Here is a 15741-nt window from a genome sequence, read left to right as displayed (position 1 = left end):
TTTTTTTAATTGTAAGCTGTATGTGTTCAATTGACTTTGGAGTGTTTTAGCAACTTTACTGTTGAAGACAGCAGATCGGGAAGAGAATTATTTTTTCTAAGATGGGTACCTCATGTCTTTTCCCTGTAGTTACATCCATGCAATAATTTAAAAGGATACTAAGAAGTGGAACTTCTCTCTCTCTCTCTCACTCGCTCTCACTCTCACTTGCATGTGCACTAGCCTGTACACCCAATTTCTTGACTTGTTGTTTTTAACCAAGTTGAAATCACCATTACTCAACTATTTTGTTTAGTTCGGTACAAGATAAGATGTTTCAGTAAACATGACTAGTGGGTAGTTATAACATATGGATTAAGTTGCTCACAGCTTGATACAATTCTCTGTAATCTAATGGCGGATATGTAGGATGTCGTGCCACTATTGCTCCATCAGGCTGCACGGCCTATGAGAACAGTTTGCTAGCATCATTTAACTTACAAGATCTCAAAATATACAAGGCGGCCTTCAGTAAACAGCAGAACTAGTAAGCACACCTACCACTGAAGACCCATGCCACCTGACTCAAAATTAGTCATCCGGCTAGTAGATAGCACAGTGCTGTAGACATGGAGTGGAGAGTACCAAACTAACATTTAACACTCTCTCCCCCCCCTCTTCATACCATTCCACTTGGCAGATGGGTTTGCAGTCTAGTTAGGCCAACATCACCTGCTGAAAGATTTTGCCAATTTCATTTGCATAAAAGATTTTCAAATTTATATCGGCCTCTTAGTAACACATCCACCCATTTCATTTGCCAGTAAGATAACCAGCAGCTGCTAGTGCAAATAGTGATGACCTTGACTGCGGCCCAACACCACCACCATATTCTCACTTTTTTTTGGGGAAGTAACACTCGTTATATATATATATATATATGTATATAATTCCACCTTGACTGCAGCCCAACACCACCACCACCATATTCTTAACCATATAAATCCAGTACTACATACACTTTATCCATCTATCCGCCCCAAAGGCCACCGTTGCACCTGAACATAAACTCCGAAAGGCAAGATGAGACTGCAAGCTTTTACCAGGCAGTCAGCACAAAAGAGAGCCCAAGACAGCGTGGTAAAAAGCAGCTTATTCTAGGATATACTATACATACAAAATTGCTGAAATAGCAGTTTTGAATGCACTAAACATTATGGCATAAATTAGAAACTTTTAAAGTACTAAATTCAAAAAGCAACATAAAATCTTGAACTCCTCATCCAGGTCCCTCAGATGCACTGCAAGGTAGCATTCCGGTAGCTTCCCAATATTCATATGGCAAAAAAGTCCTCACATTCTCATTACAAGAGCATGAACTAAACAATCTAGAATCTCAATCCCCTCCAGATCAGCTTAGAAGATCCGCACTGGCTTTCCCATGGTACTCTTCAGATACAACACCCTCACCTGAGTAGCAAACAGAAGAAGACCCATGTTACCAATTACAGCTTTAAATGATTATTCACACTGGTAATGCATAATCCAAGCATATAATCCAATTGGCATAATACTGTAAGTTTCGTGAAGCAATTTGACTCACATTTTGCCAATTCTTCTTCAGGAGAGAAACCAAAAAGTTCACACTAAGCTGAACATTCTGAAACAACTGCTTCTCTTCCATTTCCAAGTTGCCCACTGCAACCCCCATGCATAGAACCTTCTTCAGCTGGAACTTCACAGTAGCCTTGGTCTCATTGACCTTACCCTCCAGGGATTCCTGATGAGAAACCAAGGTTGGGAACTTGCCAGCTTTGTTAAGACCAGGCCCTAGGAGACGAGGAATCTGCTTAATAACAGCCTCAGAGGCCAAGAAAGCATGGTACTTCTTGGCCAGCTTCTTCACGAGCTTCTTGTTCTTGTTCATCTTCTTCAACGCATCCACATCCATGCAGTCGAGACCGATCTTTTCGGCCTGAACAGGATCAAAAGTACAAGAAGTGAAATTCCAATACATACAGAAATAAGTGACGGCAGTACCCTGATGAGTCTAAGACAAGCAGTACACTCGCACCACTATCCACAATGCACCTCTTACAGGAAGACATAAAGAAAGTACATAGCTATGATAGCTCACGGTTTACCTCTTCTACATGCTGGGCATCTCCGAGCATGCAAACTTTCATCTTGGGTCGAGGAATATGAGCAAGTTTAACTGACCCGCTGAACCTTTTGTCCTTTTGAGGATCATAATTCTTAAGCCCGATTTGAAGCTCTACTGTCTCCAAAAATTTCCTCTTTTTCTCCTTTGAATCCGCCACTATTTGGGTGATTGCCTCCCTCAACACGTCACTCTGAAGCTTACTGCACCAGACCAAAAAGGCATAGTTACAGCCTTTAACAAAACCACCAGTGTCAAAAATGGGGCTACCAGCTACACACGAGAAAATAACAAATTCGGTGTCGAATCCTTGAAAGCAACACCTGGCCCTCAAAAGAGCTTTCACATCCGCCTCCAAAAATTAAAGCATCTAGCCCGAGAGAACAACCTCAATAAGGCGTTCATATTTGACCATACACAACAACCCATCACATTTGACCTCTCGCCGTTGCTAACAAGCTCAAAAGAGAATACTCTTGGGCAATCCTGACTGATAAGAGGAGGCATACATTTAGTCTGAGTTGCTAGTCACAGGAGCCAAAGAATCTCGTATTTCAAACATGACGACAATTCAATGGGCGTTAAACAGAGCAGATCCGTATCGGAAGGAAATCCAGGCACAGAAATGCATGGCATGCTGGACATGATAAAGATCTCAGCAACATTTGAGAGGAATACTGACCATAACAAACGAAATTCACAAACCCTCGACTTGAATGCAAACATGGCATCACTGGCCCTAATTTGGAGACCTAAATACGTTAAGATTACTTGGAGAAGCTGAAGCTTAATTCCAAACAGAAACTTCCTGGAGACAAAATTTTAAAAAAACATCTCTTAATAAAGACCGGCATGGATGCATGCATTTACGGCCACGCATCCCACACTGCAACAGCTAGATGAAACCCGAAACTGGAACCCTACGGGAAGATCATCACTCCCTAGAACTAAATATCACTGATTACGGAACCCTAACGTAACAGATCAACAAAACAATGCTCTTAATGAAACAGTGTATGACTACGGCCATAGCCAACAAACAGATATAGAGAGAATGAGAGAGAAGAAGAGAGGGGCACCTCATGCTTGCTTGCTACCAGCTTCTGTGCTGATGAGGACGTAGAGCTCACCTCTACACGAAGATGGGGCAAAAGAAGATGAGCAGGTAGTAGGACTTGAGAAAACCCTAAATCTGCCCAACCTTTGATGCCAGCCGTCACACTGACCACATGTGGTAACATTTAATGTCAAGCGCCTAGTTTCTACCTGAGGTAAGGGGCCTTCTCTTTACAATAGGGGCACACAATGAGCGATAAATAAAATTCATTAATTAGTTGAATCGAAAAACCTAAGGATAAAAAACCTTACGTATTAAATTTTTTAGTAACCTTATTAATTAAGGTTTCTCCAACCGTCACTTTGTGGCAACCGCTAATATGCACCCACAACGATCTCTTTCGATTTATTCATTTATCTGTCTTTGCATGGTGTGCAACAAAACCCTTTCATTTTTTGCCTAACCTTCCTTTTGTCATTGTGCATGCCGTGCGCCCCTATTTTGCAGGGCCAGTTGTCTCGAACATTGCATGGACCTATGCGGATGTGCCATTGTGCCTGTGGTTGTTTTCAAGATTTTGTTTTGTTCATTCAGTTGTTTTGCTAGGCACGGTGCTTCCAACGCTTCATGGATGCTTCTCATCGACAATCATCTTTCTCCTCGAGGTGCATGCGTCTTCTTCTTGGTTGGTTCTTCTGACAGTTGTCTCTACATGGTCACTTCTGTTGCCACGGCTTGGAGTTCTTTTGCCATGCCATACCGTCATGCATCAAGGTATGTTCTCGACATATCATATGGGATTTGCTCTTGTGGATCATTGCCGTCGATAGTGGCGCTTTCTAGAGGATTTATGTATGGCAAGTTATGGTCTCCTTTGGTATTTAATGACATTGGGCGTTGTTTTCCTTATCTACTTTTACCTTTGCTCTGTGCTCATTGTGCCGCCTTGCTGCTGATTCTCATGGCTCCTAAAAGAAAACCTATGCATGATATCAGTAATATCATGCAAGTCGACCATCGACCTACAGCTTTCCCCTGTGGGATGAAGGTCGTCCATCAACCTCCAACATTGCACGATGGTGGACAGTAGTTTCCTAGTCCCCATCCATGTCAATTATGCCTAGACAACAAGGTCCTTCTATGGTTAATCGCATTCTCACTCCCCCCGAAGGCCCTTCCACAGCTCGTATTTGCATGCTATCAACAAGCAGAGAGCTCGGTCTTCTGGTCTGTAGATGAGGTTTCGTTGATGATCATAAGCATAAGCACCCACAAGAAGAATAATATGCAACACAAGCACGCAGTTATGAACTTGTCAGACTTTTTGTTGGGGGCACTGATTTATTCAACATGTATAAATCATGAGAAGACAATTGCTCTCTGTTCATTGTAGCAGTCTTTTCTCATATGTAAATCGTAAGAAATCGATTCATGTTTGTTTACTATGGTGTTCTTTCTTCGTGGTCTTCTTTATATTGCCCGTTATTGAATTTTACAGAATGATAATTTATTATCTTGCTGTCGTTTAATATATAATGATTGACAATATTATATTAAGGCGCACTTGACCTCGAACACGTGTCTCCACCTGCTGCCTTCCTTCTACTTGGGATTGATGTTTAACTTGTTAATATTGTTCTTTCTTTATGTGTTGCAAGAATTCAAAAAGAAAGAATAAAAAGTGATGACTGCATATAAAGTTGATGACTGCATATAAAGTTGATGTCCTCAAAGAATTCAAAAATTTCAGGGGGCTTCTATGGTGTTACATTGGTGGTTTAATGTAGTACTTGTTATGTAGGATCCGCCCAACGTGACAACAAAGGCAAAGAACCCATGATGACTGAGAGGAGGGCAGAGTCTGAGCCTTTTGTCCGGAAGACGCCTACATTTCCTCCAGAGAAGAAAAAAATCTCTTTGAAGTATCAGTGACCGTCGATATTGGGAATGGAGATATAAAGTTGTCATGTTGCAAACTCCTATAAGAATTTATTAGAATGGATTGTTTAAAAGGACTCTTTGCACTAGAGAAAGGTGGCACTTTGAACCACTTGCATTTTGAAATGGTTGTTAGTTTGATAGCTCCATCCCTCATAAGTGTAGGGAAAAGCATAAAATGATATTTAGGGTGGGATTTCTTCAAACCAGAGGGTGCCTTGGTAATGTGTAAAGGTCTTAGACAGATTAAAATGCACACCTTCGAAGGCATGGTAGGTTACTGTATGAAAGACTTGCACAAGCTTCACTTCAAGTTCTTCTCGCACAATATATCTACTGAGGAGATAACAAGAGGGTGTCAGTTGTATGCTCTATATGGGCAAGCTTACTTGAAGAACAAAGTGTGCTTATCGCCCGTCAATCTTTTTGAGAGAGCTTACGTGCACATGGACAATTACATAGCAAACAAGCTCCCCGCATCAGCACTCTGCTGAAAATGGTGCGCACTGGAAAATACTACCCAGCAGCGTCATGGATAATTCCAAAGACTGGTTTAGGTATGAGCAGAAAAAGATATGCTACAGTATGGAAGGTCATGAAGGTTCCTCACCTCACCCCACCTCACCTATTGCATAGACATAGAGGAAATTTTCTTCGCTGATGCTCCTTGTGCAAGATATTTCGATCCGGTTCATGCACAACAAACAAGATGAAGATGGCAAAACTAAATATGCTAATGGATTACAGGACGTCCATGGCAATGACATTGGTAGGAACTCATGTGAATCCAATTGTGATCCATGATGATTAAGAACCACACTCACCACATGACTATAGCACATCTTACCTTTCTATATGGGAGAGGGCACACAAATTCAAAAAAGCTATAAAGGATGGAGATGAATTTGTGCCACTCTCACCAAGAGTTTATAGATTTGTGGTCTTAGTGAGGAAGAAGCCTATTTTATGTAGGTTTCTTCTCTACAATTACCTTTCCTTTTGTATTGTTCCTCTTCTTCTATTTGTTGTAATCTTTATGGATATGCACCATCGAATAACATGTGTGTTATTTTCTTGCATCGACACTTGTCTCTTGTTTTTTATTTTTTATTAACTTTCTCTTTTCATTACTTATCTCCTTCTAAGGCTCAAAACGAATGTTCTTGACCTTACAAATTGTAAGGTCTTTGTTGTCAAATTCACCACCTTTTAAAAAAATTTAATGTGTTCGAGTGAATATGCATCCACAATGATGAGGGAGTGATTTAAATGCAAAAGAGGAGGTCTACGTAGTGCTCCCCTCCAACATTTCCCATCCTTTTCTAAAGTTGTAAAATAATTTATTTCATTGGAGATTAGAAAACTAGCTTTCTCAATAACCAAACCATTATCAAATTGGAGAATGTAGACTCCATCATATTCCAGCAATTTAGCTAGCCAATAATGCTTACAAAGAATGGGATCCCTATGAGTGGCATGGTTACACCTTTTGTCTTTTGATTAAACAACGTGTTTTCAGCAGCTTAGTGAACACAATCCTCATCAATCCATTAGCATGGCATGAGGCAATAGATTCGTCAATCCATGTGGTAAAACAACAACGTTTAATAAAGAATTAATAAAGAACTAGCTGGGCATACATATGGTCACCATCATGAGCCAGATGTCCTTTAAGATCAACCGCCACCCTTTCAACAACTATATCTTCCAACAAAGATGTCAGATCCAACACTATTGTGTTGATCGGCATGTGTCGAGTGATCAGCACCACAAGATGTTCGTCACTATGGTTAAATCTCGCCCATCCTTGATACTCTTTCCAAAGCCAAGATAATGCTCATCTAGCATCGGCTTCTCCTTAGAAACACCAAAGACATTAGTAGCATGCACATTCAGTGTTGGCGGTTTGACCAACATGGTGGAATATAGCCGGATGACATAGTTCGGGCACTTCTAGAATGATGCCTTCTTGCAACACAAACGAGCCTAAACACTGTGATTCTTGATGATCTTGGAGCTTGGGAAAAGAGGGAGAATTGGATTAATGTGGTTAATTTGGATGCTAACTAGGGTGCATAGATGATCAAGAGATGATGGTTGGCTTTGATACAAAGTTGAATTTCATGCCTATAGAGGATTAGGGTGTGTATGATATTACTAAAACTAGGGTGTATAGATGATCAAGAGATGATGGGTGGCTCTAATACTAAGTTGAATTTCATGCATAGAGAGGATTAGGGTGTGTAGAAATGGATTAGTATCAACATCTTGACATAATAGAAATGCAAGAAAGAGATTAAGACTAATGGACAAAGCTAAAGCATAATGACAAGACAAGAGTTTAGCAAAAAGATCGTATGATAATCCAAGCCTTCATATAGGTTTGAGTACATCTCTGTTAGCCACTAGTTGTGGCTCCTAATCTTGGTTAAGCCATCCTCTAATCTTGCCTAGATTTGAGCACTATCTCCCTTGAAGTGAACACAAGCTTGGGCTATTCCCACTTTTTTCTAGATGCCTCCTTTTGGCCTCCATTTGGGCTGGACATTCCACGTATACCTTCACATTTGGGTTGGAAATTCCACTTATACCTTCACATTTGGGTTGGAAATTCCACTTATACCTTCACATTTGGCCTTCCTTTGTGCCCTTGAATCATAGTCTATAACTTATGCAACTCATACATCAATTACTCTCCCTTGCTTAAGGGCTTCCTTTGAGCCCTTGAACCATCGTCTAACTGATGCAACTCATACATCAATTGAGGGTCACATGACACTCCCCCTTGCTGTTAACATCTACCCACCGCATCACTTGCTATTTTTAATAAAAACCACCTCGAATCCTCAAAAATCTCTAGTCCTAATGTTCCTCACTCTTTTTTCTTCCTCCTTGTCTTTTTCTTCAATTGTTTTTTTGAGCTAAGGGGGTGTTGTTGGCTTGAGTAACTTATATGACTTAATGAAGTTTGTCGATAACCTCTTTAAGCACAAAAGCCCTTCGAGCGAGCCCTCTAAGCTATGGACTTTGAAGCCTCCTTTCACATCTCTTTCCCACATTGGGCTCAACTGCCAGCTTGGATTATGTCTCTTCTACATGGCACCTCACTCTCTTGTCTTGATTTTGGAGCTCTTCTAGTTCTCTCTCCCTTTGTGTGGTCATGGTCGTGAGTTGTTGCTCATGTTTGTCTTTATCTGTGGCCATAACTTTGATCGTACTATCACGTGTTTTGACGTCTTCTGTCTTTCCTCTACGAAGGCCCTCCTAAAATACTCAGCCTATTTTTTGATGATTGATGTATCACATTGTTGTCTTCTTCTATTTTCATGGGCATGTTTGTAGCATTATATGGTAGTGACGTGTGTGAACACACTTAGGACCGCCGGGGCACTTTTTCCCTCACTAGGAGGTTTTTTCCCCCATGCGTATGTACACCCTCTTCTCTACTCATTTTGGGGTGTATACTTATCTTTTGTATGGCACACATTTGTTCATTCTAATCTAGTGAGTTTGTTTGCTCTCAAGCTTCTCTATCTTGTGTGTGTGCATTGTTGTAACCCTAACCCTAATTCCAACACACAAAGTGCTGAAAGCAACTTGACTAATGGAAAAAGGTCAAAATCTTAAGTTTTAAATTGAAAGGTAATAGCAAGAAGCCAGTTGAACTCAAAAACTCAACAAAGCGAGTCAACTTGGCAACACTTAATGTGCTTGATAAGATGACACCAGGTGAGTTGTGAAAAGATGCAGGGGGGAAGAGAGCTTGAGCTCTTGCAAGCACACACACACACTCACAAAACCCTAATAGAGAACACACAAGGTGAGAGGCTGAAAATCTTCTTCTTCTCTACTCAACACTCAACACACCATATACAAGATAAGAGTACACAATAATATGAAAGGTACTCGACCAAATATATACACGGGTTCTCTATAGTGTGAACCCAACTAAATGAGCTGGCGCTATAACTATGCCAGTCTCTAGAATAGCTATCACACAGCCTGTCATCCCACTGGCCGCATATCACCCAAGATCTCACCAACCATGCCAGTGGTGTAAGTGTGGGGCCTATCACCCAGGCGGGTCATCAGTGTCCACCGCCTCACTAGACGAGCTCGATATCTCAACACTCCCCCTCGAGCTCAACTCCATCTCATGTACACCAAGCGAAGCCCTGAATCTATGGAGCTTCTCTGTACCCAATGCTTTGGTGAAGATGTCAGCTACCTGATCCTCTGTGCTGACATAAACAAGGTCAAGATCTCCTGCCAAGACCTTCTCTCTGACGAAGTGGTAGTGGACCTCTATGTGCTTCGTACGAGCATGAAAGACTGGGTTCCTGGCCAACTGTATACTGCTAATGTTGTCGAAGAAAATGACAACTTGTCTATCCAGACCCAAATCTGCAAGTAGCTTTCTCAACCAAGCTACCTCACATGCTGCCATAGCAGCTCCTCTGTACTCGATAGAGCAACCTTAGGCTGCTTCTTGCTGCTCCAAGTCATAGCACCACTCCCCAAAGAAAACATGAATCCACTAGTAGATCTCCTATCTGAGATACTACCAGCCCAATCAGCATCTGTGTACCCATGTACACATGTCTCTATCCCAGTCTCATAGAATAGTCCACAATGCAAAGTAGACTTCACATATCTCAGTATGCGTCTCACTGCATCCAAATGCGGTTTTCGTGGAACTTGCATAAATTGACTCACCAACCCAACAGCATAGCTCAAATCTGGTCTGGTGATCGTCATGTAGATCAAACTTCCTACTATGCATCTGTACATAGTAGGATCCTCCAAGATCTCTCCTGAATCTGCACTCAACTTGCCATTGTGATCCAATGGCACAGAAATAGGCTTACAGCTTGTCATACCATACTTGGACAACATGTCCAAGCCATACTGTCTCTGCAGTAATCCAATACCATGTGGTGACCTAATCACCTCAATGCCCAAGAAATATCTGAGCTCCCCCAGATCCTTCATCTCGAACTTCTGTCTAAGCAAGATCTTTACATCAAAGATCTCTGCATCATGGTCCCCCGTAATGATCAAGTCATCTACATAGATGACAACAAGCACAACCCCTCTTATCACCATGTCTCACATACAATGAGAAAACTGCATTGGCTACATGAAAGCCAATAGTGACAAGATATTCAGAAATCTTGTCAGACCATGCTCTTGGTGCTTGCTTTAAGCCATACAAGGCTTTCTTCAACCTGCAAACATGCTCGGGGTGACCCACATCCTCATAACCAGGTGGCTGCAACATATACACCTCTTCTTGCAAATCCCCATGCAAGAATGCATTCTTTACATCCATCTGATGTAAAGACCATTGCTTTGACGCAGCCACTGCTATCACAACTCTCACCGTTGCCATCTTGGCAACTGGGCTGAAAGTTTCCTCATAATCAATCCCATATGTCTGCGCATATCCTTTGGCTACCAATCTAGCCTTGTACCTGTTTATGCTTCCATCACTGTTATGTTTAACTTTGTACACCCACTTGCATCCAATGGCTTTCTTGCCTTCAGGCAATTGCACTAAATCCCAAGTTTCATTTCCATATAGTGCATCCATCTCCTCATCCATAGCTTTCTCCCAACACACATTTCCAACAGCCTCATCAATGCATGTGGGCTCAACAACCTGCACAACCTTTGCCATATATGCATAGTGATGTGCCACATAACCATCATAAGTAAACCTCTGCACAGGGTTCTTCACTCTACCAGATCTTCGCAGCTTTTCATTCATGGCTTCCATAACCTTCTTTACACCAGGTGTTCTCATAGCTGGGATCCCAAGCTCCTCATCAAGGCTCATATCCGAGCCACTAGTCAACATGAGAATGCCCTGCAGAAATGTCAGGCATACCAAGGGGCTCAACCACTTTCTCTTTTCCTTTACGTGATGTACTAATCACATTTGCAGGGCTGGTATTATGACGCAGCCTGCCACTCCATGGTCTATCAACAGACCCACTAGATGAGGACTCTCCTGGTCCACTCAAAGACTGTGATTGCTGACCTGCATTTTGTGCAACCACACTTCCACTCACATCAGCCCCAACAGCTTCTTTTTCAGCAGCATACCAGCTGCTCATCTCATCAAAGACAACATCCCTGCTTACCCTCAACTCACGTGTAGCAGGGTTATAACACCTGTATCCCTTTTGCTCAAGGGAATATCCAATAAACACACATTTTTCAGCTTTCGGATCCAGCTTAGTTCTCAGCTCATCTGGCACATGCACATATGCAATGCATCCAAAAACTTTCAGATGAGACAAATCTGGTTTTTTGCCAGTAAACCTCTCCTCTGGAGTTACATCATGTATGGCTGCAGTTGGAGTCTTGTTCATGATGTATACTGCTGTAGAAACAGCCTCAGCCCAATAGCAATGCGGCATATTCTTCTCTTCCATCAATGCTCGCGTAATCTCAGCAATGTGCCTGTTTTTCCGCTCAGCAACTCCATTTTGTTACGGAGTGTATCTGCATGTAAACTGTCTCCGAATACCATTCTTCTTCAAAAATTCAGAGAACTCATTGGAGAAGTACTCTCCCCCTCCATCTGACCTTAGGCACTTTACATATTTCCCTGTTTGCTTTTCAACCAAAACTCTGAAATTTTGAAAGTGAGTGAACACCTCACTCTTCTCCTTCATGAAATATACCCACACTTTCCTTGTGTGGTCATCAATGAAAGTGACATAGTACCTGCAGCCTCCCATAGACACGGTCTTCGTAGGACCCCATACATCTGAATGCACAACATCTAGTGCATTTCTGCTCACATATCTGTTACGTGGAAACACATGCTTTGTTTGCTTCCCAAATTGGCATGCTTCACATATTTTCTGTATACCTTCCACTTTAAATTTTGGCAGCCCTGTCACAATTTCTTTTGCCTGCATAGACTTCAATCTCTGCACATTTACATGTCCAATTCTTTTATGCCATATGTCTGTGTCTGCAACAACTCCTGAACCATTTGCAAACATCGTAGCACTCATTTCAGGCATGTCTACATCCAACGTAAACATTCTGCCCACTCTGTTGCCTTTTGCAACCAACCTGCACTTGTCTTTAAAGTCTTCGACATAACACCCATCTCAGGGTTAAACCTAACCTACAAACCCTGCTCAATCATCTGGCCAACTGAAAACCAGATTCTTTGTTATGTTCGGTACATAAAGTACATCTGCAAGGTACTTCACTTTGCCATCCTGCATAGACAATGGCACATCTCCAACATGGGTAATTGGATGAGCAGTGTCATCCCCTGTTTCCACAAAACCTGGTCTTTCCAGGTTTTTCATCTCCTTGAACCACTCCCCATGACTTGTCATGTGGTTCGAAGCGCCTGAATCCACATACCATACATTATCTTTTTGTGCTACATCAACATTTTCAGACATGGCATTCACGATATGCTGCATAACAAACAACCTTTCATTATCCTCATTATTTTTGCTTGAGGATGCATAGTTGTTTTGGTGCACTTTCCCATTTTGCATGTCAGCCTGCTTCTTATAACATTCTGCCTGCACATGTCCAGGCTTACCATAATAATAGCATTCACGTGCATCATTATATTGCCTTTGCCAATTTCCACGGCCTCTTTGACTCCCCCTGCCTCTGAATTTGCCTCTTCCACCTGCGTGTTGTTGTTGTTGTTGATTCTGGGACTGTTGTTGTTGTTGCTGCTGCTGGCCATAATTCTGATTACCTGTTCGGCCACCTCCTTGACCGCGTCCACGGCCTCCTCTACCTCGTCCTCTTCCTGAACTCGTGTAGAAGGCCTATTGCTCTGAACTGTTTTTACTTTGTGAAGACTGTTGGTCTTCACCCAAGTTCTTCTCTTCGATAATCAGCATAGACACTAAATCTGTAAAGTTGGGAATGTTTTCCCGAGTCTGAATAGACGTCTTGAACGCCTTGTATTGTGGCCCGAGACCACGTAGACAGACTTCCACCTTATCATCATCATCTACTGACACACCAATAGACGCAAGGGATTCCACAATACCCTTTATCTTTAGCGCATAGTCATTCACAGACATGCTCTTTTTCTCCATAGTATGAAGTTCATTCTTCAACTGTATCTTACGTGCCTTGGTATTTGTTTCATAGAGCTTTACCAAGGTGTCGCACGCCTCCTTGGGGGACTTGGCATCCTGAATGTGCCCAATCATGGTGTCCTGTATACTAATGGAGAGCCAATACATAACCTTCCTGGCTCCTTGGTTCCAGTCTTTAAACTCTTTCACATCTGCAGCAGTCGGATTTATATCCGGTATCTCCGGTGCCTCTTCATGCTCACCTTCTATGTAGTCCCAATAGCCTTTTCCCATCAGGAAATTTGTCAACCTGAACCTCCAAGCATGGAAGTTATTCTTATCCAGCTTCTCAGCCACAATCTGTGTTATGCCATCATTAGATATCTTGCCAAACACACAATTTTACAAGAAACTGCACTCTGGTTTTTCCTGCACAACTGCTGTATTTTCTGCACAGTGGTACTGCAGTCCACTCAAATGTCACAACCAGTGACCTCAATGTGCATACATACACCCACCAATGGCAACTGTAGACCTCTTTGCAGCACCCACAGTGTCTGCACAGTCAATCTGTCTTCCTGCAGTTCTTAAAACAGAGTTCTGCAGAGAATCGACGACTTACCCGTAGTGCTCGAAATCGCTTGCTTTCTGAAAAACGAAGGTCCAGACGCGCCCGAAACGCGTTTTCGGCCAGAAAAACTCAGTCCGATAGGAGTCCAATAGGACTGTATAGTTGCCCTATAGCTTTACTCCCGCGAAGAAAGCTCCTCAATCAAAGACCGTTTGCCGGTGCCTCCCGAGAGCTCCTGACAAGGGTGTAGTCACCAACACAATAGGGAAGAGTAGTTGAAGCTCTTACCCTCGTACCGCTTCCTGTGGTTCTCTTGCTTGCAGCTCAGACCTTAGCACGAACCAGGCTCTGATACCATGAAAAGATGCAGGGGGGAAGAGAGCTTGAGCTCTTGCAAGCACACACACACACTCACAAAACCCTAATAGATACAGGGGGGAAGAGAGCTTGAGCTCTTGCAAGAGCTTGAGCTCTTGCAAGCACACACACACACACTCACAAAACCCTAATAGAGAACACACAAGGTGAGAGGCTGAAAATCTTCTTCTTCTCTACTCAACACTCAACACACCATATACAAGATAAGAGTACACAATAATATGAAAGGTACTCAACCAAATACATACACGGGTTCTCTATAGTGTGAACCCGACTAAATTAGCTAGCGCTATAACTATGCCAGTCTCTAGAATAGCTGTCACACAGCCTGTCATCCCACTGGCCGCATATCACCCAAGATCTCACCAACCATGCCAGTGGTGTAAGTGTGGGGCCTATCCCCCAGGCGGGTCATCAGTGTCCACCACCTCACTAGACGAGCTCGATATCTCAACAAGTTGAAGGAGCACCTGCCTGTGCTGGTCATGTAGAAACATAATGAAGTCCTCTAGAATGAAATTACAGCCCAAAAACTATCGATGGAGGATCTTCAAAAGTAGGACAAAGAGTATGCCGAATAACAAGAGAAAGACTACAAGTGCATCAAAGAGCTCACATCTATGTATTGAAGAGGAAGACACGACAACAAGCACATAAAGAGTCCATGGAAGAGCATGAGGTGGGAAGACCCTGCAACAAAGAATAATATAAAATAAAGATAAAAGTTGAAGACAATCAATGCGTAGGGCACCATAGTAGTAGTAGTAGTAGATAGAGAAGAGATAAAGAGAAAACTCCAAGCTCAGGCCCCACCAAACACCCAAAATAAAGACAAAAGAGTTGCATATGACCACTGCGCGTATGCACAAGTGCAAATAGAGGAGATATAAAGAAAACTCTAAGCTCAAGTCCCATCAAACACCTAAAATTAGACGAAGCCAAGAGTAAGCAATTTTAGAGGATGCAAAAGACACTTAGAAACCTAGAGTTAGAAAACTAGGAGCTGCTAACTCAAATGGCTAGTGGGGCTAGTGGCCGACTACAACAGTTTTGGAATTAGGGTTAGGGTTGCAACAATGCACACACAAGATAGAGAAGCTTGAGAGCACACAAACTCACTAGATTAGAATGAAAAAATGTGTGCCAGATACAATAGATAAGTACAAACCCCAAAATGAGTAGATAAGAGGGTGTACGTATGCACGGGGGAAAAAACCTCCTAGTGAGGGAAAAAGTGTCCCAGTGGTCCTAAGTATGTTCACACACATCACTACCATATAATGCTATAAATCCCCCCTAGAGTGATGATGTGAACATGTATAGGGTATGGCCAATCAATCTTGAAAAGATAGTAAGCCCAAATCTTTACAAAAAGCTTCGAACTTTTCACGACGAGGAAGAGCCTTCGTGAATAAATCAGCCATGTTGTCATGTGTAGACACATAGACTAAGCTGATCTCTACTACAGAGAGTCTTTCCCTGACATAGTGGTAATGCACCTCAATGTGCTTAGTGCAAGCATGAAACACTGGGTTCCTCGCAACTCCTAATGCACTCTGGCTATTAGCGAAAATCGTAG

The 15741-nt window shown here is 42.4% G+C and overlaps 1 protein-coding gene across 1 annotated transcript; it reads right to left on the bottom strand.

Annotated features, from left to right (window-relative positions):
- Positions 1 to 1113: 1113 nt before the first annotated feature.
- LOC147627598 (large ribosomal subunit protein uL1) lies at positions 1114 to 3359 on the bottom strand. The gene is made up of 4 exons (XM_086814502.1): positions 3220 to 3359; positions 2124 to 2343; positions 1583 to 1954; positions 1114 to 1449 (listed from the first exon to the last, which is right to left on the bottom strand). The coding sequence occupies exons 1-4, from the start codon at positions 3222 to 3224 to the stop codon at positions 1396 to 1398; spliced, it is 651 nt and encodes a 216-aa protein (XP_086670628.1). The 5' UTR covers positions 3225 to 3359; the 3' UTR covers positions 1114 to 1395.
- Positions 3360 to 15741: the final 12382 nt, after the last annotated feature.

The sequence above is a fragment of the Cibotium barometz genome, chromosome 20 (genome assembly GCF_041138505.1).
Source record: "Cibotium barometz isolate CiBa-2024 chromosome 20, ASM4113850v1, whole genome shotgun sequence".
Classification (NCBI taxonomy): domain Eukaryota; kingdom Viridiplantae; phylum Streptophyta; class Polypodiopsida; order Cyatheales; family Cibotiaceae; genus Cibotium; species Cibotium barometz.
The sequence above is the reverse complement of the archived record's forward strand: the minus strand, read 5'-3'. Positions and strand labels throughout refer to the sequence as shown.

Excerpts from the sequence above, each read along its gene's own strand:
- LOC147627598 (XM_086814502.1), bottom strand. Across the intron at positions 1,955-2,123 it reads ATGCCCAGCATGTAGAAGAG|GCCGAAAAGATCGGTCTCGA; the intron begins GTAAACCGTGAG and ends GATCCTGTTCAG. Across the intron at positions 1,450-1,582 it reads TGAAGAAGAATTGGCAAAAT|GTGAGGGTGTTGTATCTGAA; the intron begins GTGAGTCAAATT and ends TTTGCTACTCAG.